The 12,780-nt window shown below is 37.2% G+C and overlaps 3 protein-coding genes and 1 pseudogene across 3 annotated transcripts; 2 read left to right on the top strand and 2 right to left on the bottom strand.

The window, feature by feature from the left end:
* Positions 1-927: 927 nt before the first annotated feature.
* Positions 928-2,031, top strand: LOC125195200 (flavonoid 8-O-methyltransferase 1-like; annotated as a pseudogene).
* A 1,461-nt stretch (positions 2,032-3,492) lies between these two features.
* On the top strand, positions 3,493-4,807 carry LOC125196852 (flavonoid 8-O-methyltransferase 1-like). The gene is made up of 2 exons (XM_048095512.2): positions 3,493-4,276; positions 4,365-4,807. Exons 1-2 carry the CDS (start codon positions 3,509-3,511, stop codon positions 4,671-4,673), a joined length of 1,077 nt encoding a protein of 358 aa, XP_047951469.1. The 5' UTR covers positions 3,493-3,508; the 3' UTR covers positions 4,674-4,807.
* Positions 4,808-5,144: 337 nt separating this feature from the next.
* LOC125193626 (8-hydroxyquercetin 8-O-methyltransferase-like) lies at positions 5,145-6,647 on the bottom strand. The gene is made up of 2 exons (XM_048091460.2): positions 5,798-6,647; positions 5,145-5,576 (listed from the first exon to the last, which is right to left on the bottom strand). Exons 1-2 carry the CDS (start codon positions 6,623-6,625, stop codon positions 5,268-5,270), a joined length of 1,137 nt encoding a protein of 378 aa, XP_047947417.1. The 5' UTR covers positions 6,626-6,647; the 3' UTR covers positions 5,145-5,267.
* Positions 6,648-9,973: 3,326 nt separating this feature from the next.
* LOC125195830 (proteophosphoglycan-like protein) lies at positions 9,974-12,169 on the bottom strand. The gene is made up of 2 exons (XM_048094083.2): positions 11,420-12,169; positions 9,974-10,293 (listed from the first exon to the last, which is right to left on the bottom strand). The coding sequence occupies exon 1, from the start codon at positions 12,043-12,045 to the stop codon at positions 11,422-11,424; it is 624 nt and encodes a 207-aa protein (XP_047950040.1). The 5' UTR covers positions 12,046-12,169; the 3' UTR covers positions 9,974-10,293; positions 11,420-11,421.
* Between the last annotated feature and the right edge of the window lie 611 nt (positions 12,170-12,780).

The following is a 12,780-nucleotide window of genomic DNA, read 5'->3' as shown; positions in this document are numbered from 1 at the left end:
TAACGGAACATTTTTTGGTGACCGGTCAATATCAACAGGCAATCGGTTGAAATAAGATACTGATCCATAAGAGAAATGAAATGGGCTTGTTCAAGGGTCATCATTTATAGTGGGCTCCAATTAGACTTTTAGCACAAGACCAATCGTCCAATCCAACTCAAACTCAGTCCACCAGAGGTTCAACTGAGTAATTAAATTAAGCCCTAATCTTACTTGCTCAAACTTGTGACCTTTAAATTTTTCTTCACTTTAATTAACATGTATCAAGTGTGCTATAGAATATAAATCACTTCGTGAAGCCAGCGAATCGACGAAATCGATGTTATAGAAAAGTCAAAATTCGAATTTAAATACTCCATACGTCCCCGATTAAGAGTTACACTTTTCCATTTTGGTCCGTCTCCAATTAAGAGTCACACTTCATTTTTACCATAAATAGTAAGTAGGTCTCACTTTTCACTAATTCAAGTCACTCCCATTTTATTATAAAATCAATATAAAAAATGGATCTCACATTCCACTAACTTTTTCAACCAACTTTTCTTTACATTTCTTAAAACTCGTATCCGGTCAAAGTGTGACTTCTAATCGGGAACGGAGGGAGTATTGATACCTAAACAATTTATCATTTTAACAAAGAGTATTGATACCGTAAACAATTTGTCTTCAGTAACATATTTATAAACAAGTTTGTGCTCCTCACGAGTCTCGACCTATCTAACAAATGTGTCTCTTTTCCACTGAATTAACGTTATCACTAAAGAACAAAGGAATGGACCATAACATTATGGTAACAAACGACAACATTTCATGTAGAAAATTTGATTATATAATAACCCGTTACCTAGATGCCTAGATCATAAGAACAATTATCACCCATAAAATTACCATAGAGTAACACATTCTTTAATTTAGAGTCTCTCAAAAATGGCATTTCCAAATGTAGATGAGTGTTCCATAGAAGAGCTCCTAGATGCTGAAGCTCATGTATGGAACCACATCTACCAATACATAAACTCCACGTCGTTAAAATGCACGGTTCAATTAGGCATAACCGATGTCATCCACAAGCACGGCAAGCCTATAACACTTCCTCAACAAGCCGTTGCCCTCTTTATCAACGAGGCCAAACACGACGCCCTCTACCGCCTTATGAGGATTCTAGTCCACTCCAAGTTCTTTGACAAAGTCAAAGTTAGGTCTGAGGACGACGGGGACGAGGATGAGGAAGAGGCTTATTGCATCACATTGGCTTCCCGCCTCCTGTTGAGAGACGAGCCCTCGAGCGTGGCTCCCTACGCTCTCACGATGCTTGAAGGCAGCTTCATGGATCCATTGCATCACTTGAGTGAATGGTTCGGGAATGAATGCAGCTCTCCATTTGTATTCAAACATGGGAATACACTATGGGAGTATGCCGGGGTCGAGCAAAGGTGGAATCAGTTGTTTAACGCAGCTATGTGTAATGATTCGAGATTGGTGGCGAGCGTACTAGTGAAAGAGTGTAGGCAAGTTTTCTAGGGGTTGAAAACTGTGGTGGACGTTGGTGGAGGCGACGGGACACTGGCGAAAGGGGTCACAGACGCCTTTCCCGGCTTGAAAGCTACGGTGTTGGATCTTCCGCATGTACAGCTCACTTGGAACCGTCACAAAATTTGAGGTATGTTAGTGGGGACATGTTTGACTCCGTCCATCATGCTGATGCAGTGCTACTCAAGGTACGTACACGACTAATAACTAATACTCGACTAATAAAATTAATTGATCCGTACGTCGCTAATTAGTAGTAATTTGTTAATAGTGGATATTGCATAATTGGAGCGATGAAGAATGCATGAAAATACTGGAGAAGTGCAAGAAAGCTATAACTGGGAGCAAGGACAAGAAGGGTGGGAAATTGATTGTAATTGATATGATTTTGGATGGTAAGATGATGACATGTCTAACTGGAAAAGAGAGAAGTGAGAAAGAGTGGGCTGAGATCTTCTTGCTGCTGGCTTCAAATCTTACAAGATTCATTCAGTTTGAAGGTTGTGAGGTCTGTGATTGAGGTCTTCCCGCAAAAGCATCCACCTGCACGCCGATTTCAAACTATTTCAGTTGTTCGAATAAGAAAACATTGAAGCCCACCTTGTAGTAGTAATTACTAGGTAATTAGCTAGTTGATGTTATGTGTGCAGCTTATATATATATTGTCATTTGTATTCAAGTCGTCATGTAATATCTTCACTACAATATTTTACGTGGGTATGATTAAGCACCGTTGCATAATAGTAATACCAAGCACAAAAGTACTCAGTAAATTCTACTTTCTTCATCCCATTAGTGTTGAATTATACTACTCCCACCGTTTCACTATAGTTGAGTCATTTTACCATTTTGGAAAGTTTCTTCATAGTTGAATCATTTCCTTATATGGTAACTTTATTCTCTTTCTTACTTTACTCTCTCTTACTTTACCCTCTCTACTTTATTCACTTTATACTTTATTCTCTATCTTCTCCTCTCTCTTATTTTTTTATCAATTTATTTAACACACTCAATAATCATTTCTAAAACTCCGTGCCAAAAAGTTTCGCTTCAACTATGGCGAAATGGAGGGAGTATTTCTTTTTAGACCGTTTCATTATAGTTGAATTATTTTATTTTCTGATGAAATTCAATACATTTAATATTTCTTACTTTCTTCTCTTTTTTGCTTTACACTCTCATATTTTATTAATTTTTCATTTTCATCTGATTATTTGTCTACTTTATTCTCATTTAATTTAACTCACTACTTATTTTTCTTGAATCTTCGAGTATTTTTTTGTACTGGTAAATAATGATTATTTTGTAATGTAAGTTTAGATAGCACCACAATTATTAAACTTCTTGGATGCATTCCAAAACTTTATAGTACCTCCTTTGTTCTATTATGGTTGAGTTTGTATTTCTTTTTGGAAGCTCTATTATATTTGAGTCGTTAGTTCTTTGCCAACAAACATATCTCATCTCTTTTTATATTTTTTTCTTTTTTTTTCTCCATTTAATTTACCTATATTTCATACTTTAAAAAATACTCATACTGTAAGGGAGTGGATATTAGCGGATAATTGTCTGAGTTTCGTTGCACAAATTAAATTTCACTTGCATTCAAGGCCGCTCGTCTGACGTCAACTATGTAAAAATTATTAATATAATAGTAATAAATAATAGTATATGATCAGTATATAAGCATAATTGATTGGGTAGATGAGATCATGAGATGTCGTTGTAGATCTTTGACCAAATCAGAGCTAATGGAAATATTATGATTACTTAATAACTTAGCTTCTACGTTGTTTCCCCATTGGAATTATTAAATCTCGGCCTTACTTCTTCGAATATCCAATTTACCTTTCAAAGTCAATAATTACAAAAAACATAGAATTTCCTTAATTAAATTATATGAAGTGCAACTATATACTGGAAATTATTGCTATAAGTAAAGGGACAGTTTACACACCAAGAACACTAGCACCCCAAAATGGCCTTGCCTAATGCAGTAGATTCCACCCAAGAGCTTCTGAATGCTCAATCTCATGTTTGGAATCTCATATTCAGCTACATAAGTTCAATGTCCCTTAAATCCGCAATTCAATTAGGTATACCCGATGCCATCCACAAACACAATAAACCTATTACACTTTCTCAACTAGCCGATGCCCTCTCCATCAACAAAGCCAAATCCCCCGCCCTCTTTCGCCTTATGCGAATTCTAGTCCACTCCAAGATCTTCGACAAGGTTAAGATCGAACATGAGGAAGAGGCCTACTCGCTCACAAGGGCTTCGCGTCTCTTGCTGAGAGACGAGCCCTTGAGCTTCGCCCCTTTCGCGCTAGCCATGATTGATCCGATCATAGCGGATCCGTTCCATAATGTGACCGAATGGTTTAAAGATGAATGCACATCTCCATTCTCTACCAGAAATGGGAGTGGTTTATTTGAATTTATAGGAAACGATAGGGTTTTTAATCAAGTGTTCAATGAAGGAATGGCTAGTGATGCGAGGTTTGTGGGAAGCATACTCGTGGAAAAATGCAAGCATGTTTTTGAGGGTTTGACAACTTTGGTGGATGTGGGAGGCGGCACTGGCACGGTGGCGAAGATCGTTGCAGACGCCTTTCCTGGCTTGAAATGCGCGGTGCTCGAGCTCCCCTACGTTGTTGCCGGGCTTGAGGGATCTGAGAATCTGAGATTTGTTAGTGGAGACATGCTTGAGTTCATTCCACCAGCTGATGCAGTTTTCTTCAAAGTATGTCATTTCAATATAGTACTATATGTGTATCTTTTAAATCTTAATTGCAATTTTTAAAATTAACCCTTGTAGTACTAATTAACAGTGGATATTCCATGACTGGAGCGATGAAGATTGTATTAAGATTTTGGAGAGATGCAAAGAAGCAATATTTCCAAGCAAAGAGAAAGGTGGAAAAGTGATTATAGTGGAAATGGTAGTGGATTGTGAGAAACAAGAAGATGAGGGCATTGAAACTCAGCTGTGTATGGATATGTTGATGATGACTGTGACAACTGGAAAAGAGAGAAGTGAGAAAGAGTGGGCTAAGCTCTTTGCTGCAGCTGGCTTCCCAAATTACAAGATCACTCCTATCTTAGGGTTGAGGTCTGTAATCGAGGTATTTCTTTCATGATTAATTATTAGTGTTAATTATATCATTTCTGTACTATTCCATTGTACTGGTCCATGTTGCTAGTATTGTGTCTGGATACATGTTAATGTGCCTTTTAAGTTTTAATTTTAAATTGTGGGGATGCCGTTTGGACTTGTTAATGTGCCTCTTGATCACTATTGTGGTGACTGGTGATGTGTCCTACTGAAATAACTTTGTGGTGATGCTTATGCATATTGGAATATTATTGTAGTGATACTATAAAGGGAACAAAATTCTATTTTAGGAAATGAAGAGATTATAATTCAATTAACTATTATAATATTTAAAAAATTTAACCAAGGGACAATTCATGATGGAGGGAGTATGACAATTTAGATTTATGGTGATACGCACGTGTATTTTTTGTCGTGATATATTTGTAGCAATAGCTGCCGATCAACCAACGAAACAAAGTGATCATTACATATATTATATATACGCAATAAACGATTTACACATCATATATACTGAATTCAAAAAATAAAAAACGTGAGTGACTGACAATACATTTGATTATTTGATTCACAACAGTAAGAAAAATAGGACATGCTGTATATCACAGAAACACATTAATTAAGGAAAAACCTCGATAAGAGATCTCACTCCAAAGGGATAAGGAGTGATATTATATTTTTGGAATCCAGAAGTATAGAAGAGGTTGGCCCACTCTTTCTCACTTCTTTCTTTTCCTGTCAACGCTGCCAACATCATACCATCAAAAAGGAGCTTTGTTTCTGTTGTTTTATCTTCTTCCCCTTTATCACCCACAACTATATCCACAATAATCACCTTCTTTCCATTCTTGTTACTCCCTGCTATAGCTTCTTTACATTTCTTTAATATTCTAACACAATCTTCGTCATTCCAGTCATGCAAAATCCACTGCATGCCAATAAACCACCAATTACTCAATATATAGCTCATGGAGTACAATTTGATAGTACTAAAATCTAGGTTACAAGTTTGGAAAAAGGAAAATGTAATTAATTAACACTAGTACTAATACTTATCAACTTTTAAATCAAAAAGTATTGTTGCATTTGTGAAGTTGAAAAACAAAAAGTTACTATTAATCCCAAATAAAATGAGATCCGATCCCATACCTTGAGAAAAACTGCATCTGCATTGGGAATGAAGTGAAACATGTCCCCACCAACAAAGCTCAACTTGTCAGACCCTTCCAAGCCAGCAACAACATGTGGTAGATCCAGCACAACACATTTCAAGCCCGGGAAGGAGGCTGCTACGCCTCTCGCCACGATACCCGTGCCACCTCCGACATCCACCATCGTTTCCAGCCCCTCGAAAACTTGCTTGCATTCCTGAACAAGTATGTTAGTCACAAGTCTTGCATCAGTCGCCATCGCCTCGTTAAATAGTTGATTGAAGCTTTGGTCGACCCCAGCGTACTCCCACATAGTTCTCCCATTTTTAGTGATAAATGGAGAGGGGTTATCGTCGCCAAACCATTCACCCATGTGATGGAATGGATCGGCGAGGGTGGGGTCGATCATGGCGACTACAAAAGTCGCCATGTTCAAGGGCTCGTCTCTCACAAGGAGACGAGAAGCACGTGTGAGACAATAAGCCTCCTCCTCATCCTCATCCTCTTTCTCATCCTCAGACAAGGTGTTCTTGACCTTGTCAAAGAAATTGGAATGGACTAGAATGCGCATTAGACGAAAGAGGCCGTTGGATTTGGTCTTGTTGATGGAGAGGGCGTTGGCTAGTTGGGAAAGAGTCATAGGGGCGCCATGTTTGTTGATGGCGTCAGGTATGCCTAATTGAACCGCGCATTTTAGGGACATCGAGTTTATGTAGTTGAAAGTGTGGTTCCAGACATGAGCTTGGGCGTCGAGGAGATCTTGTGTAGACTCTAAGCCATTAAGGAATGTCATTTTTGTGGAAGGAGTTGATAATACTTTTTTCATGTGATGTGATAATGTGAAATAATTGTTTTTTGCAATCTATTTATAGAAGGAGAAACATTATTGGATTTGATGGGGGTAGATTGATTTATAGTATATACTTGAGTTGGAAGTTTCATATAAATTATAATCAAATATTATCGAAGTTTAAGTAAGATATATCTTTGGGAAGAAAGAGTGCATGATTACTTGGAAATATTATTGATTGGTCTACAGGAATTGCATGATTCATGATAATAGTAGTACTATTGGGCTTCATAAATCAAGTGATTCATTAAAAAATAGCAAGAATCGAGTGATTTATTAAAATATCGCCTACTTTAATTTGTTTATAATTTGGCGGTAGGGAATGGTGAGGTTCGAAGTATTTGTTGCAAAAGGACGTAAACTGTTTGGTGTCCGGTCAATATCAAAGGCAATTCACATGAAAGGGATATAAGGATGGAATTGATTTTGAAAGACAAAACGTGAAAATATTAAAGATGTTAGTATTATATTTTTACACAGTTGGAAAATAATAGTACTACAAAACTTGATTCTACGTCATCTGAAATTCCGGCTCAAACCCTAAAAAATATTCCCTCCATCCCCGAATAAGAGTTACTAATTTCCATTTGAGTATAATCCTCTTTTGGTCCTTTACATATGACCGATTTATGATTTTGGTCCAGAACATTCATTTTTCAAAAAGTAAGTCTGAAACAAATGAAAAATGATATCGTTTGCATCCTTTTTGACGGCACCGTCAATTCTCGACGGTCAACCGTCAATTAGCGAAAATTTGACCCGATTAGCAGAATTTAATTACTGTAGCTAATTCAATTTTTTATTTATTTATTTTTGGCTTTAGATTTTTAAATAGTCTAATATTAAACACAAAATCCTAACTCTCATTTCATTCAAATTTCTCCCTCCCTCCCCCCTTTTCTCCCGCCCATTCTTCTTCTTCCTCCCCAAGAACCCTGATTCTTTTTCTCCATCTCATTCTTCTTCTTCCTCCACAAACACCTTCGAACATGGGTCGTTCGACGTGTAGTCGGAACTCCATCTCCGTCGACCGCGACTTTGGAGACTTCCAATTTAGCTACGCTTTCTGCTATTGTAAGAAGATGGCAGCGCTCCGTATTGTCATCGGACAAGGCAAACCGTCAAGGGGGAAGCTTTACTTCACATGTGAGACGAAGGAATGCGGTTTCTTCAAGTGGTGCGAGCCAAATCGTGATGTCGAAATTACGAGCCAAATCGGGCCTCTTCTTCGTCATCCTCGGTCGGTGGTGCCGATTTTGAGGAGTTGGCTTTGAATTTGACCGAAATTACGAAAAAAATCCAGAAATTAATGAATGTTTTGAGCTTTGTTGTTCCTGGTTTTGTTGTTGTTGCAACACTTATGTGTATATTCAGGTAATTTGATGTAGTATTTGTGAATCCTATTTGAATTATGAAGTAGATAAGTAATTTGAATTTGTTGTAGTGTTGTTCGTATTTGAATTTTGCAGTGAATCGTTCATGATGTTCTTAGAAAAATCGTCAGAAAAACCCTAATTGGACAATCCTAAAGTATAAGTCAAAGTAGTCTTTCCTATAAATTTTTTAGTTCCATTTGGTCCTGAACATTTACGCACACCAATTGCAGAGTTACAGTTACAAAATTTTGTGAGTGATCTTGGTTTCATACGTTATGGGATTGCTTCCTCTTGTGATTGTTTCTTCATTGACTATGCCAATACATTGACATCAAATTGAACCAATAAATGGACAACAAAATACAATACAAAGTGGTCCTTCATATTCATTTTTTACTTCGTATTGGTCCTGAACATTTAATCGATCAAAAAGACATAGGCATAAGATACTGCATCAAACAACAGATCACAAATTAAGCCATTTACACCTGATAATGTCATAAGGTAATGTCATAAGCCATTTACACCTGATACATGCTAAAAAAACAACCGCAGTTACATGTTACATCTACAAAAAAATATTGTCGTAAGGCAATGTATCAACCTTAACACCATCAACACCCAAAAACCATCAAAACCCACAATGACGGGGATATCGGGGTTTCTTCGTCCTCTCAAAATCGGGGTCGCTTTCTGGGGAAGAAGTAGGGTTCATTTTCAGAGAAGAATGGACATTCGCGTCAGAGCTAGGTTAGAACCCACAAATCCCGACGCAGCCGACGGTCCTTGTTTGGTGTTCGGCGGACGTGAATCGCTCGTTTCAGCCTTCTTCCTCTTCCTCGCATAAGATTTTTTCACGTCGGAGAGACCTTCGGTGTAACGGTGGTTTGGGTACGGCGACTTCCAACTCATGGCAACCAACAATAATCGGTTGGAATCGGTCGGAATCGGGCTTCTTGGTCGGAATCGGAACTAGGGTTCTTCTTAGAGAGTAACGAGAGAGAAGAAAGAAAAGAGAGAGATTGAAGTTTGGTCGGAATCAAAGTTCTTTAGTGAAAATGATAATTGATTATTCATATTCAAAAATATTTAAAAAATTGAATTATTAGCAAAATAATTAACAAAATATTAACCAACTCATAATCTCAGATTAAGTCTAATCCGGTCAAATTTTCGCTAATTGACGGTTGACCGTCGAGAATTGACGGTGCCGTCAAAAAAGGATGCAAACGATATCGTTTTTCATTTGTTTCGGACTTACTTTTTGAAAAGTGAATGTTCTGAACCAAAATAGTACTATACTTTTTCCATTTTGGTCCGTCCCCAAATAAGAGTAACACTTCATTTTTACCATAAATGGCTAGTAGGTCTCACATTCCATTAACTCATTCACTCACATTTTATTATAAAACCAATATAAAAAAGTGAGTCCCACATTCCACTAACTTTTTCAACCAACTTTTCTTTACATTTCTTAAAACCCGTGCCCGGTCAAAGTGCTACTCCTAATAGGGGACGGAGGGAGTAGTCACCTATTGCCATTTAGTTCCGTTCTACAAAGAAATTCCGGCTCAACCCTAAAATATAGTTCCGTCCCACAAAATTAGTTCAATTTCTATTTTCGAAAACTTTTTTACCACATATTAACACTAAGGGAGGTAATCAATTGATAAGTCATCCCTTAATTGTTAACTATAACTAATTTAAGACCATATTATTTTAAAGATTAATGTTCTAAAAATTTTCATGTATAATTTCATTTTTTATTTTTCAATGCAAAGATAGAGTTTTTAATCAGATGTCAATATAGTATGGAGTTTTAAACATATCAACACTGTTTTGACTTTGAGTATGTTAACACAATTTAATATTTTCATTCTATACACATTATGTTGAGATATTATGACAATTATGTTGATATTTAAAAATGAAGAAGCTAAGACAGGAATTTCAGACTTACATCCAATAGTCAAATAAAATGAGGCAATTTCAGTACAGATAGGAAGGAAATACGATTCCTCCAAAATATTTTCACAATAATCAGTGTAACACACAGCATTACAAAAGAAAATATTACAGTTCAAAGTTGTCTCCTTTATTATTGACATTGTTTGAAAAGGACCTAAGATAGAAGATACTTATCAAAGCTCAAAGCAAGAAACACTCTGGCGATAAAGCTGACGGCTGTGTTAGAATCCATCCATGTTCCATTCCGAAAAGAGTTGAAGCATTCTACCACACCCACAACTCCACAGACTGAATCCCCACCTGATTATCATACAGCGCTTTACTTCAGTAAGAACAGTGCATTTTAACTATTGATACAAGAATTCAGCATAGCAACATGCTATATAGTGAGATGCAAATTTATTAAACATCAATAAAGGATCCGATAACAGAGTTACAGAGTTCAGCATAGTAAATTTATGTACACTCAGATGCAACTTAGATTAAAGCATCAGTAAATGATCTGGTAAAAGCAGATAGATTTGCAACACACCTCAAAGAAATAATGAAATTTGTAAACTGTTCGCATAAAATTAATTAACAGCTTAGAAAAACAATATTCAAATTATTTTGCAACTTTGCAAGACATATGACACAAAAAATGTTACCGAGATCCCTTAACCAAAACAAGGCTGGATAAATCACATCCATCACTGCTCTGTCTAGTCAAATTCTCTGTGATGGATGAATCAACACATATCTCATAGTATCTTACTAGAGGTCTCAACTTCAAATGTTTTAAAGCATGTTATTAGGTGATTGTATTGATTATAAACACAAGCATGAGTAATTAAAAACAAATTATATGCATAAGCATGAGCATGCAGATTTCAACAATTAATCGACCAAACAACACGAGTAGACTCAGCATGCAGATTTCAACAATTGATCGACCAAAGACTAATACTTTGCACCTAGCTATAATCAACAAAGGCCAACAAGCATATGAAACACCACATCAAAGTCAAACTTTTGCAAAGTCATCTTATAGCCATATATCGAAATCAAAGGCGATATCAAGGCAAAAGTAGGCATCAAATTATCAAAAGTATGACCATTCAGATGCTTTGCACGATACACCAAAGAGGATACAATCGAAGCGATCAACATAATATCAAAAAATCATCGAGCAAAGAATCCAAACTTCGCATTTTAAATGTAAAAAAGAACAACAGCCATATAAACGAGGTCAAAATTCATCATTTTCAAAACCTAATGTAGCCATGAAATCAATCAAATATCCGCTATATTAATGCTCAAGTATCAATTAAATCTAATTTACCAATAACATACAGAAATGCACAAAAAAACACTATTTGAAAAAACGCCCAAACATCAGTTGGAAACAAACATAAACAGTAATCAATCAAAGAACAAAATTGTATACCATCATCCACTAGAATTGGGCCGGTTCCCACTCGAACTAGGGCGGTTCGGATCCGAAAACTCACGGCCTCTCCTTATCGGGTCATATCCACCTCCCGATTTCGGTCTACCCTCGATCGCTGCGGACCGGTAATTCCCCGGATCCTGACCCTGACCCGGTCTCTGTCCTCTGAAATCCGGCTTAGCCTTAAAACCGCCCTTGACGAGGTCCGGCCCCGGCTTCTCCTCTTTCCCGACGAAACCCGGCCTGAGATGCGGCGGCACGAACTTTGACGGCAGCGGCGACACAGGAGAAGGCAAGGCTGACGAGCTCAGCAGCGGAGCGGATCCGATCCGGCCCTGCGGGCGTAAGGAGATCGAATCGGGTTTAATTGGATCTGGAGGCGGAGAGGAGATCTGCTCCTTAATTTGGGATTTGTGAGGGATGGAGATGGGCTTGGGCGTGGGTTTGGTCAAAACGAGCATATGTCCATGGATCCGAGAATTGGATAAGACGGTTTTGCTCTGATTGGAGAATGATTTAGCGGAGGAAGGGGTGTTGGTGGTGGATTGATGATTGTTGTTGCTCAGCTTTTTCTCGAAAATTCCATTGAAATTGAGGGAGGTGTACTTGTTGCTTCTTGCCATCCACCTGCACAACCACCACCGCCGCCGCCACAACCGCCGCCGTTAGCCACCGTTGTAAAGGAAAGGAGGAGGAGTTGCGGTGCGATGAGAGCTGTAATTGCGGATTTGAGGTCTGATTTTTGGAGGATGTGAAATTATTTGTATTTCTTTTTTTCGTTGGGGCAAGGGTAAGAATGCAATTACGCACTTATCCTCGTCCAATTAGTTACTCCATCAATTAAGCTTCCGTGTCTCGCTATACTTAATTGTACAAATGTTTGGCTAAACTCAGTTTTATGAAATGTTGACTAAACTACTAATATTATAAAATGTTTGACAAGTTTGTCTTTGGGTTATCATTATCCATTTTGTAGTGACGAATATTTTATGAGACGTAAATAAAATGATTGAACATGTCTATCTGTCGAGATTTAAAAGCAAGTTTAGGTCTCAGGGTGATTATGAATATTTATTTATATTAATATGAGAGATAGACATGCTTTTTTCATAAAAGGTATATGTGATATTTTTTTAGAATAAATTAAAAATGAGAGATAGACATGCTTTTTTCATAAAAAGTATATGTGATATTTTTTTAGAATAAATTAAAAATGAGAGATAGACATGCTTTTTTGATAAAGAGTATATGTGCTATTTTTTTAGAATAAATTAAAAAGAAAATTATGATAGAGACAGAGGGAATACTATTTTAGATCATCTCCGGTCATTTACACTAAATTTAAACTCATTTTTGAG

The sequence above is a fragment of the Salvia hispanica genome, chromosome 4 (genome assembly GCF_029641045.1).
Source record: "Salvia hispanica isolate PSC_SH4W2 chromosome 4, Shi_PSC_v1, whole genome shotgun sequence".
Lineage (NCBI taxonomy): Eukaryota > Viridiplantae > Streptophyta > Magnoliopsida > Lamiales > Lamiaceae > Salvia > Salvia hispanica.
This window is presented reverse-complemented; position numbering and strand designations above follow the sequence as displayed.